This window comes from Nomascus leucogenys, chromosome 17, assembly GCF_006542625.1.
Source record: "Nomascus leucogenys isolate Asia chromosome 17, Asia_NLE_v1, whole genome shotgun sequence".
NCBI classification, from domain to species: domain Eukaryota; kingdom Metazoa; phylum Chordata; class Mammalia; order Primates; family Hylobatidae; genus Nomascus; species Nomascus leucogenys.
In genome coordinates this window covers 7421468-7441132 of record NC_044397.1, presented here as the reverse complement: position 1 = coordinate 7441132, position 19665 = coordinate 7421468, and the positions used below count along the sequence as shown (strand labels likewise).

The 19665-nt window shown below is 55.0% G+C and overlaps 1 protein-coding gene across 1 annotated transcript; it reads right to left on the bottom strand.

Moving 5' to 3' along the window:
* Positions 1-8785: 8785 nt before the first annotated feature.
* LOC100601054 (uncharacterized protein C6orf223) lies at positions 8786-12788 on the bottom strand. Its single transcript, XM_030796896.1, is given in 8 exon segments — positions 8786-8861; positions 9691-9844; positions 9934-10555; positions 10558-10652; positions 10655-10702; positions 11268-11342; positions 12252-12378; positions 12694-12788. Coding segments are annotated over 8 exon segments (1278 nt in total). The 5' UTR covers positions 12775-12788.
* Positions 12789-19665: the final 6877 nt, after the last annotated feature.

Below are 19665 nucleotides of genomic sequence, written 5' to 3'. Positions count from 1 at the left end.
TGCAGAGGCCTACACAGTGGGCCAATGGTGGGGAATAAGCTGGAACCAAGCTGGAGATGATGCCCAGGCCATATCCTGGCTCCTGAGGGCAGAACTAGTGTTCAGATTCCCAGCCTTCAAAAGGGGCATGAACTCTCAAATGGCTCAGGCCTTCTTTTTTTTGAGATGGAGTCTCACTGTGTCGCCCAGGCTGGAGTGCAGTGGCGTGATCTCGGCTCACTGCAACCTCCACCTCCTGGGTTCAAGCAATTCTCCCGCCTCAGCCACCCAAGTAGCTGGGACTACAGGTGCCACCACTACACCTGGCTAATTTTTGTATTTTTTTAGTTGAGATGGGGTTTTGCCACGTTGGCCAGGCTGGTCTTGAACTCCTGACCTCAGGTGATCCACCCGCCTTGGCCTTCAAAATGCTGGGATTACAGGAGTGAGCCACCGCTCCCAGCCTGTCAGGCCTTCTTGTCTGGGGAGCTCCAGTCTGTCCTGAAGAACAGAATCCAGTGAGTAGGTGATGCCCCTGGTGAGGAATGGCTCACCCGTAGCAGGACTCTACAGGTGGGGCTGGTTGGGGCTAGGAGGGGGTCATGGGCTATTAGTGGAGCTGGAATAGCAAGCAAGAAGAGTCAGTTGTCCTATGCAGGCAATTATAGGAGGTTGGGTGGGGTGGGTAGGGGGACAGTTGTGACTTGGGCAGATGGAGAGGGCTTAAGACTGACCACTAGGCATGCCAGCAGTGGTTACGGACAGCAGAACAGTTGTGTTGCCCTCCTGCTGGGGAGAATGCAAACACACCTGGTTGTCCAGACTGGGTGGTGGAGAAGTAAGGGCAGAGAAAGTTCTCGTGTAAATGAGCATGATGAAGGGCAGCAAAGAGCGATGAGGCAACTGCAGAGCCGCCTCTCCTCAGAGGTGGTTTGTGGTGGGGCTCTGGGGGAAACCAGAGTGTTGCCCAATGTTAAGAGCTCAGAGTGAGTTTTCAGGAAGTTCTGGGAATCATTGCAGTTGTTGATTCACTGAGTCATCCATTCAAAAAGGATCTCCAGGGTTGGAATGAGAACACCCCAATCTTGTACATGTTCTGGGACCATAACTCATCTGGTGTGAGGTATCAGAGATTTGGTGACTGGGAAAAGAGGAACTTGGAAGTGGAAGAATTTGTCAGTGTTTATCCAACTGGGCCCAGCGGGGAGGCAGCTCTGAATCAAGATAACTGGCCTCAAGCAGATGATGGGGGTCGTGACAAAGAGAGGGAGGAGGAAGGCTAGAAAGGATTATTTCAGGTACCTTCCCACCTGATCTAATGCCTGCAACCACCCAGTGAGCCCGAGGCTATGATTTCCCCTATTTTGCAGATTAACAAACAGAGGCCCAGTTCTTGAGTTCAGAAGGGCACTTTTTCAGGCTCACCGAGCTTGAACAGCCCTGAGAATCTCCAAACTGCCTTTGCCTCAATGTCTGCAATCTGTGGGTCTCAGATGGTGACTGCCAAAGTGGAAGGCAGTTTCTGTGCCTACTGTGGATCTTTCTGACAGCAACACCTGTCCCCACAGTAGCACCACATCAGTTTTCCAGAAGTCTGGTTATATGGCTGGTCTCCCGGAATCTGCTCATCCATGGGCAAACACATAAAACTGAATTTTTAAACTTTCCACACCAGGGACCAAGTCTTGGTGACTACACAATGTCAGCTAATGTGTTTTGAGTGTGTGCTTTGTGCTCGGCACTGCTTTTAGCAGTTCAGATATATGAACTCATTCATTCCTCACACCAACCTGGGAGGGACGTGCCACTGTTAGCCTCATTTTACAGGTGGAGCAACAGAAGCCTGGAGATGCTGAGTAACTTGCCCACGGTCTCACAGCTGACAAGTGGCCAAGAAGGATTCAAACACACGTGTGCTGGCTCTGGTGGCTCCAGAAGTCTGCTGAGGGGCTACCTGAAGCACATTGCCCCCTGGAGTTAAGGACAACTGGATCTGGGCTCCCGAAGCCTGCAGTCCATTTCTGGCTGCAAAACCAATTAGCTGTGTGACCTGAAGCGCATCTCTTACTCCCTCTCTGAATCCCCATTTTCTCTCTGGTTGAATGAAAGGATTGAACTGGATGATCCTTAGCTCGGTTGGTTGCAGCTCTGACATTTCAAGAGGCTTCATCAGGCTAAAATAAGCACAAGAGCCACGCTGCGGTTGGGAAAGGGCAGCCTGGGACATGCGTGCGTGGAAGCTGGGAGGCTCTCCGTGGTGAGGAGGTGTAGAGGGCTAATTGCGAGTGCATGAGCTCAGCTGGAGGCCACCTTCTCCACTCTGTGCCCACAGCTGGCTGTGAGTCACTGACAGGTCACCAGCCACAGTGGGGCTGCTGGAGACAGGGCAGACCTTGAACATGGACAGAAGACAAGTCTGACCCGGTGCTGGGCTTGGGGGCCCAGGAGACTTGCATGCTCTTCCTAGTCCCTGTCTAGTGCTACTGCACCCTACTAGGAAGGCACTCCATCTCCATCTCCCTGAGCACAGCACCCCTTTTATGGCAGCTCTGCCAGCCCTGGCACTCTGCCACTCACCTCACATACACTGAGTACCCATGTTGTGCCAGCACTGAGAGATCGAGGCAGGTAAGAGATGATCCCTGCTCTCAGGAAGCTTGCAGGCAAGGGGTCAGGGCCTGGCCATATGTCTCAGGCTTCTGAACCTGCCAGTGGGGGCTTGGAACTAGGGCACCTGCACACGTCCCAGAGCTGAGGCTGTTGAAGCACCTACCCCAGGCCTCTGCAGGATGGCCAGGTGCCAACCCCACTCCTAACCCTGAGGAGGAGGCTGCCAGACAGGCCACGACCTCAGGACAGATGTGTGCCAAAGGGTCACCCCTGGGAAAGTAGCCCAAAGGGGGTTCTAGAAAGTGACCTCCTTGAGAAAGCTGAGAAGGCATGGGGAGGGGAGTCAGGCTGAGCTTCTCTCAAGACACTTCTCCTTGCCCTGCTATGAATGTCTTCCAGCATGACCTGTCTGGAGTTGCCAGAGAGATTCAAAGTGTGCTTTTCTGCCTCTGTGCGTGTGCTGCGTGCGTCTCTCACTGAGCTCTTTGAGGACAGGGCCCATGGCTCGTTGCCTACCTGGGGTCTGGCATAGCGCCAGTCTCACAGACTCACTTCTGAGACAAACGTCAGAGGTCTCCAGTCTTCTGTCCAGCATGTGAAATTCTCTGTAGTATTCAATGGTAAAGTTTCATTCATTAATTAATTCAATCACCACTCATTGGTTCCTTCATTGAAGCAACAGCACCTCTGCGAAGCGCTACTTTTGCTTCTGCTTAAACTCATTCCTGAGAAGCTCGTAGTCTTTTGGGACCATCCATTCGACATTGTGACCATTTGACTTTTAAGATTTCTTACTGTCGCTGATTTAAAAACTGACTCCCTAAGTTCACCTTCTGCTGGCATTTCTTCTGCTCCTGGAGAACCAGTTTAACCCTCCTTTGCATGGCAGCCTTCAGAGCATTCAAGGCGTGCTCAACTCTCTTCCTTTCTTCCCCCCTTCCCCCTCCCCTCCACCCTCCCTCCCTTCCTACCTCCCTGCTTCCCTCCCTCCTTCCCACCTCCCTGCTTCCCTCCCTCCTTCCCACCTCCCTGCTTCCCTCCCTCCTTCCCTCCTTCCCTCCTCCCTCCTTCCTACCTCCCTTCCTCCCTCTTCCCTTCCTCCCTTCCTCCCTTCCTTTCTTCCTCCCTTCCTTCCTTCTTTTTTCTTCCTTCCCTCCTTCCTTCTTCTTTCCATGTATAGACAGTTACTGAGCTTTCAGTATGGGACAGGCACCAGGAAAACAATGGTAAAAAGCATATACAGCCCCTGACCTCACGCAGCTTACGGCCTAGTTAGGGAGGCACCACAGATCAACCAACTGGGTAGCTGCAAAGCTGCCTCTAGTAAGTGCAACCCCAAGACCAGGGCGAGGCATCAGGTAGAGCATGTAAAAGTGGGATACCATCCACAGAAAGGGCTTTCTTTCTTGGGGTGAAACATCCCTGTGGCACTTCCTCATATGATGGGGTTTCTGAACTCCTCCCCACCCTGTCACTCTTTTTGTCACTGTCCCCTTGAGGAGGTCCCCAGGTCTGGACCCACTGCTCCAGGAGGGCCTGGCCAGCTTGGTGCCCAGGGAGCAGCCCCTCTCTGGTTGGACTCAGCCCTCCCATTAGTGCAGCCCAAGTCTGCACGCTCATTGCTCCCTGAGGGGCAAGGCTCCTCCCAGAAATGTTCACACAAATTGTTCTTACGTGTGGCCTCCCCGCAGACTGTGTTTGAGCTGTTGAGTGTCTGACCTTGAGTTCGAGTCCTTGCGCTGGCCCTGTGAATACTCATCTCTCTGGTATGGCCTATTCCCTCCACCCATCAGGGTCTGTTCCGAGTCTGGATTCTGCTGCTGGCTGTGAAGCCCAGGGATGCATTCCCTGTTAATGTGACCAGGAGGGTGTCTGCTTATCCTAGATTAGGTACCTACAAGCAGGTTCTCAGGGCATAGAGGAGTTGGGGGACTTACAGGCCTGAGCTATGGAGTGGCATCTGCCCTGGGGCTCCAGAAAGAGGTGCACAGGGCCTGAGGCCTGAGCTAAGCAAAGTGCTGCTCTTCTGTGATCTCTGCCCCAGCTCCCGTGCCCCTTCCCAGCCCATTATCAATACAAATGGGGGAGTGGGGCCAGATGCATGTGTATCTGTGTGTCTGTGTGGTGTGCACATGCCTGTGTGTAGTGTACATGTGGGTGCAGTGTGTGAACCTGTAGGAATTGCCTGATAGGCCTTGCTGTTGGCTGGCATCCACCTTTTGCCATTGGTAACCCTGTCACTTGGAGGTAGCCAGGTCATCAGAGCTCTGGCTAGGGCTCCACTCCCCTGCCCTGCCTAACAGCCACACCAAGTGGCCCATCTGCCCTGCCTGCAGGGTCCTACTCACCACCCCAGCCTCCTCAGGAACCTGGCCAGGACCCCCTCCTCAGTCCTTTACTTCTGCCCACCAGTCTCACTGCTGCTGGTGTCACACCCCCTCTCCCAGCCCCCAGCCCACTCCTTGCCTCAGCCCCAACAGGAAGCCTTTTAAAGAGACACCTGGCCCTGCTACTTCTCTGTTTATAACCCTTTCGTAGCATGGTCTCCCATGAAGGAAGTCCAGACCTACCCTGCCCCTCTTTCCCAGCACCAGCCAGCCCCCCAGCCTTAGCTTGCCCCACTCCCACTCCGGCTGGGCCATCCTGCACGACTCTCACTTCCCTGCTGGAACTGCAGGCAACCAACCACGTGCTCCATGCTCCAGGCCTTTGTGCAGGCTGTTCCTTCTGCCTCAAATTCTGGCCCCGCCAACTCACTTCAATTGTCATCCCCTCCTCATCCTTTCGGGCTCAGTTTAGACATGGGCTCCTCCAGGAAGCCCTCCCTGACCCTTCTCGCTCTCACAGACTGTAGGCTCTAGGAGGGCAGGGTCCATATGGGATTTATTACAGCGTTTTCAGAGGTGAATACTCAATAAATTTTATTAAATGCATGAAATAATCTCTATGGATTTCTCATTTGATATCTGTAAAATGAAAACAATGCTATGTGACACACAGGGTTCTGAAGGGGGCGACGGGAAATGATGTCTATGAATTGTCCATCATGGTGCTGGACATATAATAGGTGCTCCAGAAACATAGTTCTAATTTCCCTGCCCTTTAATGTTTATGGGTAAACACATGTTTTCTGTTTAAAAAACTGAAATTCTGGAGTCCTTTTGACCCCAAAGCACGACTAGCTTCTTGCTGTCCAGGTTTCCACTCAAATGTCACCACCTCACAAAGATATTCTTGGACCACCCCATATAAAACAGCGCCCCCACCCCACCCCATCACTCTCCACTCTAATACTTGCCACACCATGACATGAGCTTTATGATTTTTTCACTTGTTGATCATCTGTCTTTCCCTGCCTAGAATGTGAGCGCCATGAAGGCAGAGAACTTGGCTGATTTTTTCATTGCTGCAGCCTCAGTGCCCAGAGCTGTGCCTGGTAACATAGCTGCCGTCTAGGAGTTTCCAGGGCCAAGGCTTGAAGTCTCTAGGCACTCCTGGGGACAAATGCCAGAGAGAGAGAGAGAGAGAGAGTCTTTGTCTGAGATGGAAGGACAGAAGTCAGTGAGATACCTCTTCCCTTCCCTCATTGTACACCAAGTCCCCCGAGGTGGGGACTCAGGGAAAACTCTCACAGCAGCTCCCCAGTCATGTTCCCTGAGGGAAATCCGGAGCAATGGCCTCTCCAGGGCATGCAGACGCAGGTTGCTTGGGGTGCAAGGGAGGGGGCAGCACCTCCTTCGTGGTGACCCTGGGCATTTGGAACTGAACACGAGTCTTTCTAAGTACCCCCGACTCACAGCATCAAGGAGAGGTTGGGGCATATCTGTGGTTTCTCCCTTGAAGGGATCTGCTCTGCTGCTCCAAGCTGGGAGCCCAGGCCTAGGCCTGCCTCTTATTGGTGACTTTTTTCTTCCCTGGGCTGTACCTTCTCCTCTCTTCACTCTTGCCTTCCTGTCACCAGTGTCTGATGGGCCCTGTCCTACCTGTGTTCCCTGTTGGTATCAAATTCTCACACTTGCAGATGGAGTGTGGTGCAGCTCCCTGAGTCTCCCCTACCTATGCTGCCCGCCTTGGGCTTCCTGGGATCAGCCCCTAGCCCTCAGCCACTGCAGGGCCCTGCTGGTCCTCCCACCCTACCATTCGACCCTCCTCTGAGGCATGTGAGGGATTCCAGAGAAGAACTCCCAGAGCCTGCCACCCAACTTGCTGCCTCCTCCCCACTGAGGAAGGACACTCTGTCTCCACTTGGCCCCCGCCACCCGTCTAAGGGGGCTCAGCATCAGACAAGCTTATCTGACATCTGGCTTGGATGGGTGGGGAGGGCAGAGGGCAGTGAGGGTTTGCCCAGGCAGTGACTTTGGACCCAAGTGTGGAAAGGAACCCCTGCTGGCTCAAGCCCCAGCCCCAGGCCCAGGGGTCCGAAATCACAGCCTCCTCCTTAGAGCTGTCAGCACCCCTGGTTCTAGAGCTCCCAGTCCTGTCAAGGTCCCAGAATGTTTGAGCAGGAAAGGATTTCAGAGTTCAGATGTTTGTGAAATGGACTCTGCAGTGCCCGGGAGCTGATCTGTGTGCACACGCATGTGTGCATTCATGTATCATGGACTAACCGCTGGGGCATGAAGCCTACCCCTATTTTGACCAAAGAATCCTCAACTTTTTTCCTATGTTACCACAGAGAACAGAGGTGCCACATGATTTACAATTTAAACAAGAGGATTCATTGTTTGAAAAAAAGGTTTGAAAATCAGGAAAGCTAAACAAAAGTCATTTTACATATGGAGAAACTGAGGCCCATATGTGTAAATGGCTTCTCAAGGTCACAGTGGTGTCAGTGGCAGAGCTGGTACTGTACCAGGCTGCCTGGATCATAGACTGATGTTTTTGCCAAGACCGGCCGAAATGTTCCTCTCAGGAGGTGGCAGGTGGGGGCGGAGTGCCAGGAAGGCACTGTCCAAAGAAGTGGGTTAAGGTCACAGCCTCCCAGCTCCCAAGGGCCCCCTGAGAACAGTTGCATTGGAAAGGTCACCCGAATATGAACTAGAGGCTTGAGGTTTTGGAGTGGAAAGGGGCAGGGTAAGGAAGAATAGAGAAGGGGGAGGGTGGGGGACAGGGATTCGTCCTCCGGATTCCTCACACCCCCACTGGGAGCAGCGCCCCCACCCCAAGCACCTGATTTCGAAGTCTCCCCTCCACTGAAGGGAGGGGCAGAGGGAGCTCATGACTGGCATGGAGGGGACTGGCTGGCCCTGAGGTAATGACTGCTGGGGTGGGGAGGCTGTGAAGGAGGGGCCTGAACTTTCTGTCTCAGGGGTCCTGTGGACACCCCTGGCTGTCAGTGGCAGAAATGGCACAGTAGGGGGCTCTGTGGCACTCACTGTGTCTCCCCCAGTGCCCAGCTGGGCACCCAGGAAATGCTATTGAATAAATGGATTGTGTCCCTCCTCCCCCAGCACCCCCACAATCACCAGCCTCCTCCCTCTCCCTCCCCCTGTCCTTTAGAGTCTACAAGGACTGAGTTATTCTTAGTAGGTTTCATTCATCAAAGCGTGACAAATGGTGTCCTGGGAGGAATGCCTGGGCGCCATGGGGAGCCGGAGGGTGGGGTGGGTGCAAATGTCCCATTTGAGGGGAGAAGCCATCGCGTTCAGGGAGCTCCAGATGGAGGGGGAGACACAGCCCTGTCCTCATGGGAATCTGAGTCTGATGCAGAAGACACAAAGAACCTAGTCCCAGGGGAGACACAGTCCCTGTCCTCTGGGGGAGGCCCCAGTCTGAAGTGGGGAGACAGTCCTGCCCTCAGGGAGCTCCAGTCTGAGGGGAGATGCAGCCTCGTCCTCAGGAAGCCCCAGTCTGAGGGAGACACAGCCCTTTCTTCAGGGAGCCCCAGTCTGAGGGGAGACACAGCTTCATCCTCAGGGAGCCCCAGTCTGAGGGGAGACACAGCCCTGACTCGGGGAGCCCCAGTCTGAGGGGAGACACAACGCTGTCCTGAGGAAGCCCCACTTTGAGGGAGACATGGCCCCATCCTCGGGGAGTCCCAGTCTGAGGGAGACACAGCCCTATCCTCAGGGAGTCCCAGTCTGAGGGGAGACACAGCCCTGACTCAGGGAGCCCCAGTCTGAGAGGAGACACAGCTCCGTCCTCAGAGATCCCCAGTCTGAGGGGAGATGCAGCCCTGTCCTGAGGGAGCCCCAGTCTAAGGGGAGACACAGCCCTGACCCAGGGAGCCCCAGTCTGAGGGGAGCCCCAGCTCTGACTCGGGGAGCCCCAGTCTGAGAGGAGACACAGCCGTGACTCACGGAGCCCCAGTCTGATGGGAGAGGGAGCCCCAGTCTGAGGTGAGAAGCAGCCCCATCCTCAGGGAACCATCAGTCTGAATCGGAGACACAGCCCTGCCCTCAGAGCGCTCCCTGTGATGGAAGATAATCCTCCCATATTCCCCCCTTCTCCAGCCCTTAGTGAAATCCCAGTCTGAAGGGAGAGATCCAATTTCCTGTTCTCAAGCAACCTCTAGTCTCATGGCAGAAAAATAGCTGCCATCCCTGCTGGAGAAGATAGGGTGCCACCCAAGTCACAGACTGAAACTCAAGATGACAAAAGGGAGTGCCGGAGGGGTATCTGGGAGCATGTGCAGCCACCACAGCCACTGCATGGGGGGAGCCTGACGATGACAGAGAAGAGGGGCCTCCCAGAGACACTTGACCGGGCACGCTTACTAAGAAACGTGCAGACCACAAAGGGGCAGCAATCACGGGAACGAAGATCCTGTCCCTGAGGAAAAGGATGAAGGCGCGGGCCCAGCGGGCTGGTCTAAATCAGAGGTCCACATTCACTGGGAGGGCAGTCGGAGAACCCACATTGTCTGCAGGCTCTCACATTCAACCTAAAACCCATGTACTCATTGCAAGCCAAACAAAACCTCACTGAAGGTAAAACGTGGCCCAAGGCCATGAGTTTGCAACCCCCTGGACCTCCTGAGAAAGAATTCCTGATAGAGGAGAGCTCTGAGCCTGGTTTGGGGGAAGGAGCTGATGGCCAAGCTACCCCTTTAATTCTGGCCTTTGGGTCTGGCTTCTATCTTCAGGGCCTCTCTCACCCTACCCGACATGGGAGGCCAGAGCCACCTCACTCCTCACCAGCTCTATGACCAGCAGGCCACAGCTGGCCAGCGGGCGGGGCCTCCGTGTCTGTGGCGGGGATGTCACCTTTCTTCGCAGGAAGGTAATTTTCCCGCCAGGGGAGGGAGTCCGTCGTGCTGCCCATAAAGCCACTGTTAAACGAGCGGGTCTGGGAGTTCTGGCGGGGCGGACTTCCCTTCCCTTCTCCGTGCCTCAAGTGCCAAACGAGGGTACTGCTGCCCTGCGTGCCTTTGCCACTCCTTCCACTGAAGGCTAACTTTCCAATAGATCTCAGTGTTTCTGTCAACGAAATAGGTCCCTGGCCCCTCCCCACTCTCCCAGTCTCTTCCAGCAGAGACCTTCGAGGACTGTAGGTTTAGGGGAGTGGAGGGGCCCGCTTCGGTCTCCCTAAGTTCTGCCCCGCAATGAGGCCTCATAGCTCTCCTGGGACTGAGGAGCAGTCCCGGAGGGCGGCAGGAGTCGGCAGCCAGTGGTCCTGGGGACCGCGAGGTGGGTGGGTGGGGGGTGGCGAAGGGAGGGTTCCGGGACCGGGGAGCGGCGTCCTTGTTACGGCGCGTTGGCCCAGTGCCGAGGAGCGCCGCGGATGACAGCGGCGGTGGGTAATTAGAGCACATTAGCCGTGCCCCTGCAATCCTGTAATTTCTTCTCGCGCTCGGGGTGTGTTGTAGGAGGCGAAGCGATGCCGGCTTGGCTGAGTCAGACTCTCGGAAGCCCAGGAGGGGACGCAGGGGGCGGCAGAGGCCGCGAAGAAGGGACTCCCGCCGGGGGAGGCGCAGACGCAGTCCCCAAGGAGTCACCTGTCCCGGGCTCTTCGGCGCGCGCGCGCCCCGTCGGCGGCGGGAGGCGGTGGGAAGGGGGCGTGACCTGCGTCTCCTCCCGCCGCCTCCGCGCGCTCTACCGGCCCGCGAGTCCTCCGCGACATCAGGCCGGCGTCTGCACCCAGGCACGTGTCCTGCTCCTGGTGCGCAGGTGGACTGGAAAAGAGGAAGGCAAACGCAGTGGCTAAGCGGAGACCTCCCAAATCCCACGTGTCCCCGAGAATCACAGACGGGCTACAGACCTAGGGCAGCCATAAGAAAAAACGTCAGCTACATCTCGAGGGAGTGGGGTGGAGTGGGGCCGCTTGCTCTAGTCGAGCCCTGACATCGATTCTGCGGGGGCGGGGAGGAGTCGGCGCGGGGCTGGGGCTGGGGCTGGGAGGGGAGTTTATTTATTAGCCAGATTAGCCAGCATTAATGGGGGAGCGGTGGCGGCCGGCGGCAGCAGGGACATAGCTGGCATAGCTGGCATAGCGGCGGGGCCTCCCGCGGCGCGGGGCTCCGCGGCTTCAAAGGGGCTTAAAGAGGCCCTTGGTGGCACTGCCACGGCCCCGCGGGGGAGGGCGTGGGCGCGGGCGGCGGGGGAGAAGGCGACCATTGTGCACCGAGGGATTAGGGCTCTGGCCTGGAAGGAATTTTAAACTGCCGCAAGCCGGAGCCCCAGGACTCTCCTCCTGCCCCACCCCTGCCCTCCGGAGCACGAGCACGCCGAGGTGTTTACCTGCTTTCCCATGTCTGGGGTGGGGGGGGTGTCCTCTCTCCTCCCTCAAACTGGAGTCACCTAGGGTTCCCAGATTTGGCAAATAAAAACGCAAGACGTCCAGTTAAACTGAATACTTTAAATAGTATAAGTCTGTCCCAAATATTGTATGGGACAGACTTATGCTAAAATATTATTCGTTGTTTATCTGATATTCAATTTAATTGGACGTCTTGTATTTTTTTTCCTGGCAGCCCTTGAGGCACTGAAATGTCTAATCCATGTCTGGAAACAGATTGATGGTTCCCGAAAATCCAGTGGGTCTCCCCCATTTGAGAGATCCCTAAGGGCAGGGTCGTGTCTCTCCCCTTACACTGGGAGTTTCCTGAAGCCAGATGCTGAGTTTCACCCTAAAGAAGGCAGCTCTGAGAGCACTATATGTGTCCCCCATCAGACGGGGAGCTTCTTGAGGACAGGGGCTAAATTTCGCCCATGAGAGTAACGCTTCAAGGTCAGTGTCTGTGACCTGTGACACTGGGGTTTCCTGAGGCATGGTCTGTCCGCTTCCTAGAGGGCAAGTCTGTCTCCTCCCTCACGTCTCACTCTCCCACCCCCACCCCACCCCAGGCTGCTGGAGGCTCCTCCTCCATTAGTGTTGCTTCCTGCCCATAGGGGGTGCTAGGGGCCCAGCGGACTGACCTACAGATGGATGGGACCTGTTTATTGGGACTCAGGGCTTCAGTCCTTTGGGGTTGATGCACTTGAGAATAATGAGGGTGGGGTCCCCCATCCTGTGAGGCTTGCTCAGGCAGTTGAGGGCCAGGTCTACCGGGGCCAGAGGCGGTGGCCGTCATGTGGGAGAAGCTCTGGGTGCTGGGTACCCACCGTTTGTTCCAGGAAGGGACAGTGTGGCCCTTGGTGCAGAACATCCTGCCCACCTCCTCTCGTAACCATTGAAGCCAAGCCCCAGTCCTCCACCAGCCTTTCCAGACCCCACTGCCTAACCTTTGCTTGTGCTGTTCTTTCTGCCAGAAACACTCTGTCTTCCTGCTTTGAGGACAGCTGAAGTCTCGCCACTTCTTCTGGATGCTCTGACCATCAGTAAGGTGGGCTGCTTGTGCCTGGGGGTCTTCTGGTGAAAAGAGTCCTCCATCTACTGCCTCCTTCCTCAACAACTTTGGCCACAGGGGCCAAAGAGGGGGCTAAGGTGGGGGAGGGGAAAGACAGGAACATTGGGGGAGCATAGGCAGAAGGGGAGCAAGAAAAGGAACCTCTTTCCCGCCAACCCATCCCCTGAAGCCCCTTCACAGGTCCCTTCATCCCCTCAGGGCCTCTGAACTCTTTCCCCTTGAAGCTGAGGGAAGCCCTGGAGAAGTGCTTTCCCACGGTCACAGCCTCAACAAACCCCTGCCCCCTTCTCCTTTGACTGCAGCCACCTCAGTCTCACCCTCCGCAGAATGCAGGCCCACTCCGTCGCTGAAGGGCCTCCTCCTTGGGCCAGGGCGCCTGCTTCTGCCAGTGGCATCATCACCCCACTCCTCAGCCGCCAGTCATCAGGTTGGCAATTAGCTACTTCCTCTCAGCTGCATGAGGCCACCAAACGTCACAGCCCCTCCCCTGGCCTGCCACGGCGGGAGTGCTGGGGGCTGCCCCTACCCTTTGTAGTCAGTGCCAAGTCCTGGCTCAGTCCCTCTTCCCTACAACCTACTGAGTGCTAGGGTAATGAGCCTCCCATCTAGGGAGCTGAAAGCCTCGCTGCCTTCTCCCTGCTTCAAACCTCCTCCCCCATGTCACCCTATCCCATTGGGTGAGGACACTCCCGCTGCCTGGGTGGGGTGGTGCCTGCTCAAGGGCACTAGCAGCCTGGGTGGGGCTTAAGACTCAGGTGTCTCTGTCCCCAGTCAGAGGCGGTTTTCACCAGCCCCTTACCTGGGGCCCAGGAGTCTGAACTGAAGATGGTGGCAGTTATTTGGGAAGGGGAGAGAAATGGGGACTCATTTTACAGACCCCCAGACATGCAGGGGGCAGGCCCTTCATGAACACCCACATGGGCTCATTCGCCTGTGTCTAGGCACACACACGGTTACAAACTAGGCAATGCATGCTCCACTGCACTGTACCCATATGTGCCCCAGGTGGGCAAGTAAGCCCACTTGCCCAGATACCCCTCATGCCCACATATCCCTCCTCCAGGTGTGTGCATGCAAACCCACTGACATACAGTACTCAAAAAGGCAGTGAGCTTACTGCCACACCAAAAACAAAACCGGGACCCTACAGAGGAATCTAGAAGCATGGGAGGGAAGGAGAGAGCACCCCAACACTCACTACCCCACAGACCAGGGAATCTTCCTGGGGAAGGATGGGAGGAAGTCTGCACTTCAAGGATATGTGTGGGGTGCGCAGGTGGGCCGTGGTGGGAGCAGTTGTGTTTGAGTCTGGGGTGGGGGTGGAGGATGTAGATTTCCAGAGAGAATTGAAAAATTCCAACACATATAAACAAAGGCATGTAATCTTAGGCAGATCGCTTAACTCCTTGGGGCCTCAGTGACTGCATCTGTAAAGTGGGAATAATGAGAACACTATTTAAACTTGGTTATCAAATTTGTTTTATTTTTATTTATTTATTTATTTTTAGAGACACAGTCTTACTTTGTCACCCCAGCTGGAGTGCAGTGGTGCAATCATGGCTCACTGCAGCCTCAACCTCCTGGGCTCAAGTGATCCTCTCGCCTTAGCCTCCTAAGTAGCTAGGACTACAGATGCGCCCCATCACGCCTAGCTGATTTTACAACTTTTGTAGAGATGGGGTGTTGCTGTGTTGCCCAGGCTGGTCTTGAATTCCTGGGCTCAAGCGATCCTCCTGTGTCCGGAATTGGTGGGTTCTTGGTCTCACTGACTTCAAGAATGAAGCCGCAGACCCTCGCAGTGAGTGTTACAGTTCTTAAAGGCAGCGTGTCCGGAGTTTGTTCCTTCTGATGTTCGGATGTGTTCGGAGTTTATTCCTTCTGGTGGGTTCGTGGTCTCGCTGGCTCAGGAGTGAAGCTGCAGACCTTCGAGGTGAGTGTTACAGCTCATAAAGGCAGTGTGGACCCAAAGAGTGAGGAGTAGCAAGATTTACTGCAAAGAGCGAAAGAACAAAGCCTCCACAGTGTGGAAGGGGACCCAAGCGGGTTGCCACTGCTGGCTCAGGCAGCCTGCTTTTATTCTCTTATCTGGCCCCACCCACGTCCTGCTGGGTAGAGCCGAGTGGTCTGTTTTGACAGGGTGCTGATTGGTGCGTTTACAATCCCTGAGCTAGACACAAAGGTTCCCCACGTCCCCACCAGATTAGCTAGATACAGAGTGTCCACACAGAGGTTCTCCAAGTCCCCACCAGAGTAGCTAGATACAGAGTGTCGATTGGTGCACTCACAAACCCTGAGCTAGACACAGGGTGCTGATTGGTGTGTTTACAAACCTTGAGCTAGACACAGGGTGCTGATTGGTGTATTTACAATCCCTGAGCTAGACATAAAGGTTCTCCACGTCCCCACCAGACTCAGGAGCCCAGCTGGCTTCACCCAGTGGATCCCACACCGGGGCTGCAGGTGGAGCTGCCTGCCAGTCCCACGCCGTGCACCCTCACTCCTCAGCCCTTGGGTGGTCTATGGGACTGGGCGCCGTGGAGCAGGGGGCAGCACTCGTTGGGTAGGCTCCGGCGGCACAGGAGCCCACGGAGCAGGGGGAGGCTCAGGCATGGCGGGCTGCAGGTCCTGAGCCCTGCCCCGCGGGAAGGCAGCTAAGGCCCGGTGAGAAATTGAGCACAGCAGCTGCTGGCCCAGGTGCTAAGCCCCTCACTGCCTGGGGCCGGTGGGGCCGGCCGGCCGCTCTGGGGTCCGCCGAGCCCACGCCCACCGGGAACTCGCGCTGGCCGGCAAGCACCGCGCGCAGCCCCGGTTCCCGCCCGCGCCTCTCCCTCCACACCTCCCCGCAAGCTGAGGGAGCCGGCTCTGGTCTTGGCCAGCCCAGAAAGGGGCTCCCACAGTGCAGCGGCGGGCTGAAGGGCTCCTCAAGTGCCGCCAAAGTGGGAGCCCAGGCAGAGGAGGGGCCGAGAGTGAGCAAGGGCTGTGAGGACTGCCAGCACGCTGTCACCTCTCACTCCTGTCTCAGCCTCCCAAAATACTGGGCTTATAGGCATAAGCCACCACACCTGGCCTGATTGTGAAATTTAAATAAGATAACCTGGCTCAGAGCAGGCCCTGAGCTGACATGACTATGGGGAGACCTTCCCAATATCCTGTCACTTGATGGTGGGCTTGCCTAAGACAGCTGCCCTAGGGAGATGAGAAGCCCTCATTCTGGACCTTACCTGACTGCTACATGCTCCCCCCGTTTTACTTTGATTTCTGGGGTCCAGCCCCAGCCAAGGTGCAAGATACAAGTTGAGAGGCATGGCAGGGCATAGGGATGGGTGATTGGGCGCTACTTTGGACTAGGCTGGGGGTGGGGCTAGGGAAGGGCTGGCTACCTGCCCCGCCCCTACCTGGCTGGCACGATAGGTAACTGAATGCTGACTTTTATTCCTGGGAAGGGAGGAGTCAGGCAGTGCCTCTCTGTCCAGGCAAATGGGATGCAAGGGTCAGGAGCATGGGTGGAGGGGGCTTCTAGGAATATTCCTGAAAGAAGACCTGGGAACAGGCACTGCTGTCAGGAGCTACTGCCTGGGCCTACCAGCCTGTATCCCAGCTCAACAAACATCCTTGTCCTTGTTTCTCAGGGTCTGTATCCACCAGCTACTCTTCCAGATTCATGAGGCAAGGCCTGCCTGCTCACCTGGCTGGCCCCAAGCACCTCTTCAACCTGCTGCCACCGTCCTGCCTTGCTGCCCTTCTCAGCTCATCCAGCAGGGTCTCCAAGTCATGGAAACAGAAGCACATATACACACATGCTCATATGTACATGCCCACAGCCACATAAGCACACCGAGAAACACCATCGCAGACATGTTCTCACAAGCACGTGCACATAACACACTCACTACCCCTCACGCGTATACACATTAATACACACACACTCATGCACACTCAGTCTTACACAGACACACAGCCATAATCACTGTTGTTGGTTGAATTGTGCCCCCCCATCCCTGCCAAAAAGATATGTTGGAGTCCTAACCCCCAGTACCTGGGGATGTGACCGTAGTTGGAAATAGGGTGTTTGTAGATGTAATCAAATTAAGATGAGATCTTGCTGGATTAGAGTGGGCCTTAAATCCAGTGCCTGGTGTCCTTATAAGGAGAAAAAGATTTGAAAACAGAGACATGGAGACACAGAGCAGAAGGCCATGTGATGATGGAGTCAGAGATTGGAGTGATGCAGCTACAAGCCGAGAAATACCAAGGTGCTGGCAGCCCCCAGAAACAAGGAGAGAGGCAAGGAACAATCTCCATCAGAGCCTCTGGAAGAAACAGACTCAGCCAACACCTTGATTTCAGACTTTTGGCCTCCTTCACTGTGCAAGAATACATTTCTGTTGTTTTAAACTACTGAGTCACCAAGTCTGTGGTACTGTGTTATGGCAGCCCCGGCAACAAATCCAATCAGACACACACACACACACACACACGGCTGGCTCCAGGCTCAGTGATGAGCTCAGAGGAGTTCCCCTTGGGAGCTGCTCTTCCCTGGAGTTCTTAACCATGCGTTGCCCTCAAAATCTCCTCTCAAGATTTGGGTTGCCATATTTAGGAGCACCAGAAAATGTACAGGAATGCTGTGTCTGCTTGCTCATATTAATTAAAAACTGGAAATAACCTAAATGTCCCAGAATAGGTACATAAACTGTGGCATATTCACTTAATGGAATACTACTCAGCAATACAAAAGGAAAACCCAGTGTTACTTGGGCAACATGGATGAACTTCACAGACATAATATTGCACAGCACAAGGCAGACACAAAAGTGTGCATACGCTATGATTCCATTTACATGAGATTCAAGAACAGGCAAAGCAGATCTATGGGGATAGAAGTCAGAATAGTGGTTACCTCTGGAAGGTGGAATTGACTGGGAGGGGCTTCAGGGAACCTCCTGGGGTGCTGAAAACATTCTGTGCTTGCACCGGGTAGTGGTTATGTGGGCATTATATGAAATTCACCAAGCTGCACCCTTACGATTTGTACAATTTGATGCGCAAATCTAACATCTCAATAAGAAGTAAATTTTACAAAGCACCCAAGAAGTGAATGACCAGAAACCACCAGATGAATGACCAGAAGCCACCAGACTGTTTTCTGGGGGCATTTACAGCTAGATTTTGGACCCTCTAGGCCACAGAAAGGCTTGGTCCCTGGGACAGCCGTGTGTGGTATCATGGTTCAGTGCATGTGGGAGGGAATTCCACTCTTCAGTTGTGACGGGGCTGGACACACACACACATGTATACCTCTTGGCAGCTTCCCATCCTCATTCACAGTTGCAGGTTTGAGAGGGGTATATCCGCCAGGTCCCCCGAAGCCAGTCTCTGAAGCTGTCGAGGGTCCCCCAAGTCAACAGACGAGTGGTGGGGAGCAGGTAGCTAGTGAGAGGAAGGGGGAGCCTTCCTCCCCCTTCATCCATAGCTCTGGAGTGAACTGGCCTGGGGTGGGTCGCTGCAGGGCTTGCCTTGACCGCTGCTGCACTGGTGTCCTCCGGCCTGGGGCCTCTTGTATGGCTGACTTTCCGTAATATTTGTTGACTGTAAATGTCCAGCCCAGGGCTGCCTGGGAAGACCAGGTGTGTCAAGACAGCCAGACCATCAGGACATTAGTCTTTGGGAGAGGACTGGGAGGTACACAAGATCCCACTGCAATTGGCTTCTCCAAAGAAAGACTAAATGAGATGATTTCTTCCACAAGAAAACTCCAAATGAAAAAGAATAGCTACATTTTACTCAGGTTTGGTGATCTGACTGGCATGAACCAAACGTCTTTGAGGGGTGTGGCAGTGTTGCCATTACACAGACAAGAAAACAGAGACTCTGAGATATTGAGTAAAACCCCCAGAGTCACACAAGAAACTCAAGAGAGGACAAGTGGCATGATAGTTCCTTCAGACTGGGGCTCCCTGAGGACGGGGCTGCGTCTCCCCTCAGACTGGGGCTCCCTGCGTCAGGGCTGTGTCTCCCCTCAGTCTGAGCCCTACCTAGGAGGGGCTTAGAGGAGGAGCTGGCCTTGAACCTGCCTTCTTTTGCACCCACACTGGTCTCCTGGAGGGTCTTGGAGGGGCTGCTGACCTGGCTACCCCTGCTCTTTCTCACCCTGGCTGTCACCCCTAGTTCTAGCCTAGGGCTCTGCCTACAGGAATGCCATATAGTGTGGGGCCATGGTTCTGAGGGTCAAGAGGGAAGTGGGGGAGGGTATGCACCAGAGGAAGCTGTCCCTTGGTGGCTGTGCTAAGATCAGTGGGATGTCCCCACAGCTTCCCTCCCTTCCTGACCAGGTCCACTGGGGGTCAGGACCACCCAGCTGATCCATGCCAGAGTCACACTGAGCAGAAGGAAGGGCTGGCTGGACCCTGCCCTTCCCAGGAGGATCAGCTGGGAGAAGGGCTCCATTTATGGAGGCGGCAGAGTGGAGGGCAGCCTCCTGCAATGGCCAGGAGTAGGTACTCCTCACTCTGCCCACGCCTCGCCAGCAAGAGCTGATCATGTGATGGGGGCCAGGTGGCAGGTGTAATAGGAGACAACATCCTCCTCGGCCTGCCCTGTGACTATATTAAGTTCTGTGCCCTGGCATTCCCCTGCCCCTGCCCCCAGGACTTTCCCTCCTCCCTCAAAGGATCCTACACTGCAGATAAAGGAGCCATCCCTCCTTCCCAGCCCCACTGTCTGAGGAAAGGGGCAGGGGCCTAATGGGGTCAGAGCCCACGGGTGGGGGAGCAAATGCAGTAAATTTAGGCTTTGGGTGCTGATGAGCTGCAGAGGGAAGTGCCTGGGAGGGGCCTTGGCAAACCTCAGACTCAGTCCTCCTCCCACAGCCGCCCACACTTCACCTAGGTGCTCACAAGGGCACATGAAGAATACACTCACCAGCAGCTGAGACACAGGTTTACACTCTTAATTTTTATTTTTTAGAGACAGGGTCTCACTCTGTCACCCAGGCTGGAGTGCAGTGGCACAATCTTAGTTCACTGTAGGCTTGACCTTCTGGACTCAAGTGATCCTCTGGCCTCATCATGCCTGGCTAATTTAACAATTTTTTTTTTTTTTTTGTAGAGAAGGGGGTCTTACTATGTTGCCCAGGCTGGTCTTGAACTCCTGAACTCAAGAGGTCCTCCTGCTTTGGCCACCCAAAGTGCTGGGATTACAGGTGTGAGCCACCGCACCTGGCGTAGGTTTACATTCTTACAGGCCAATCCATATATACCCATACACCCAGGAGCCGCCAGGAGTCTATT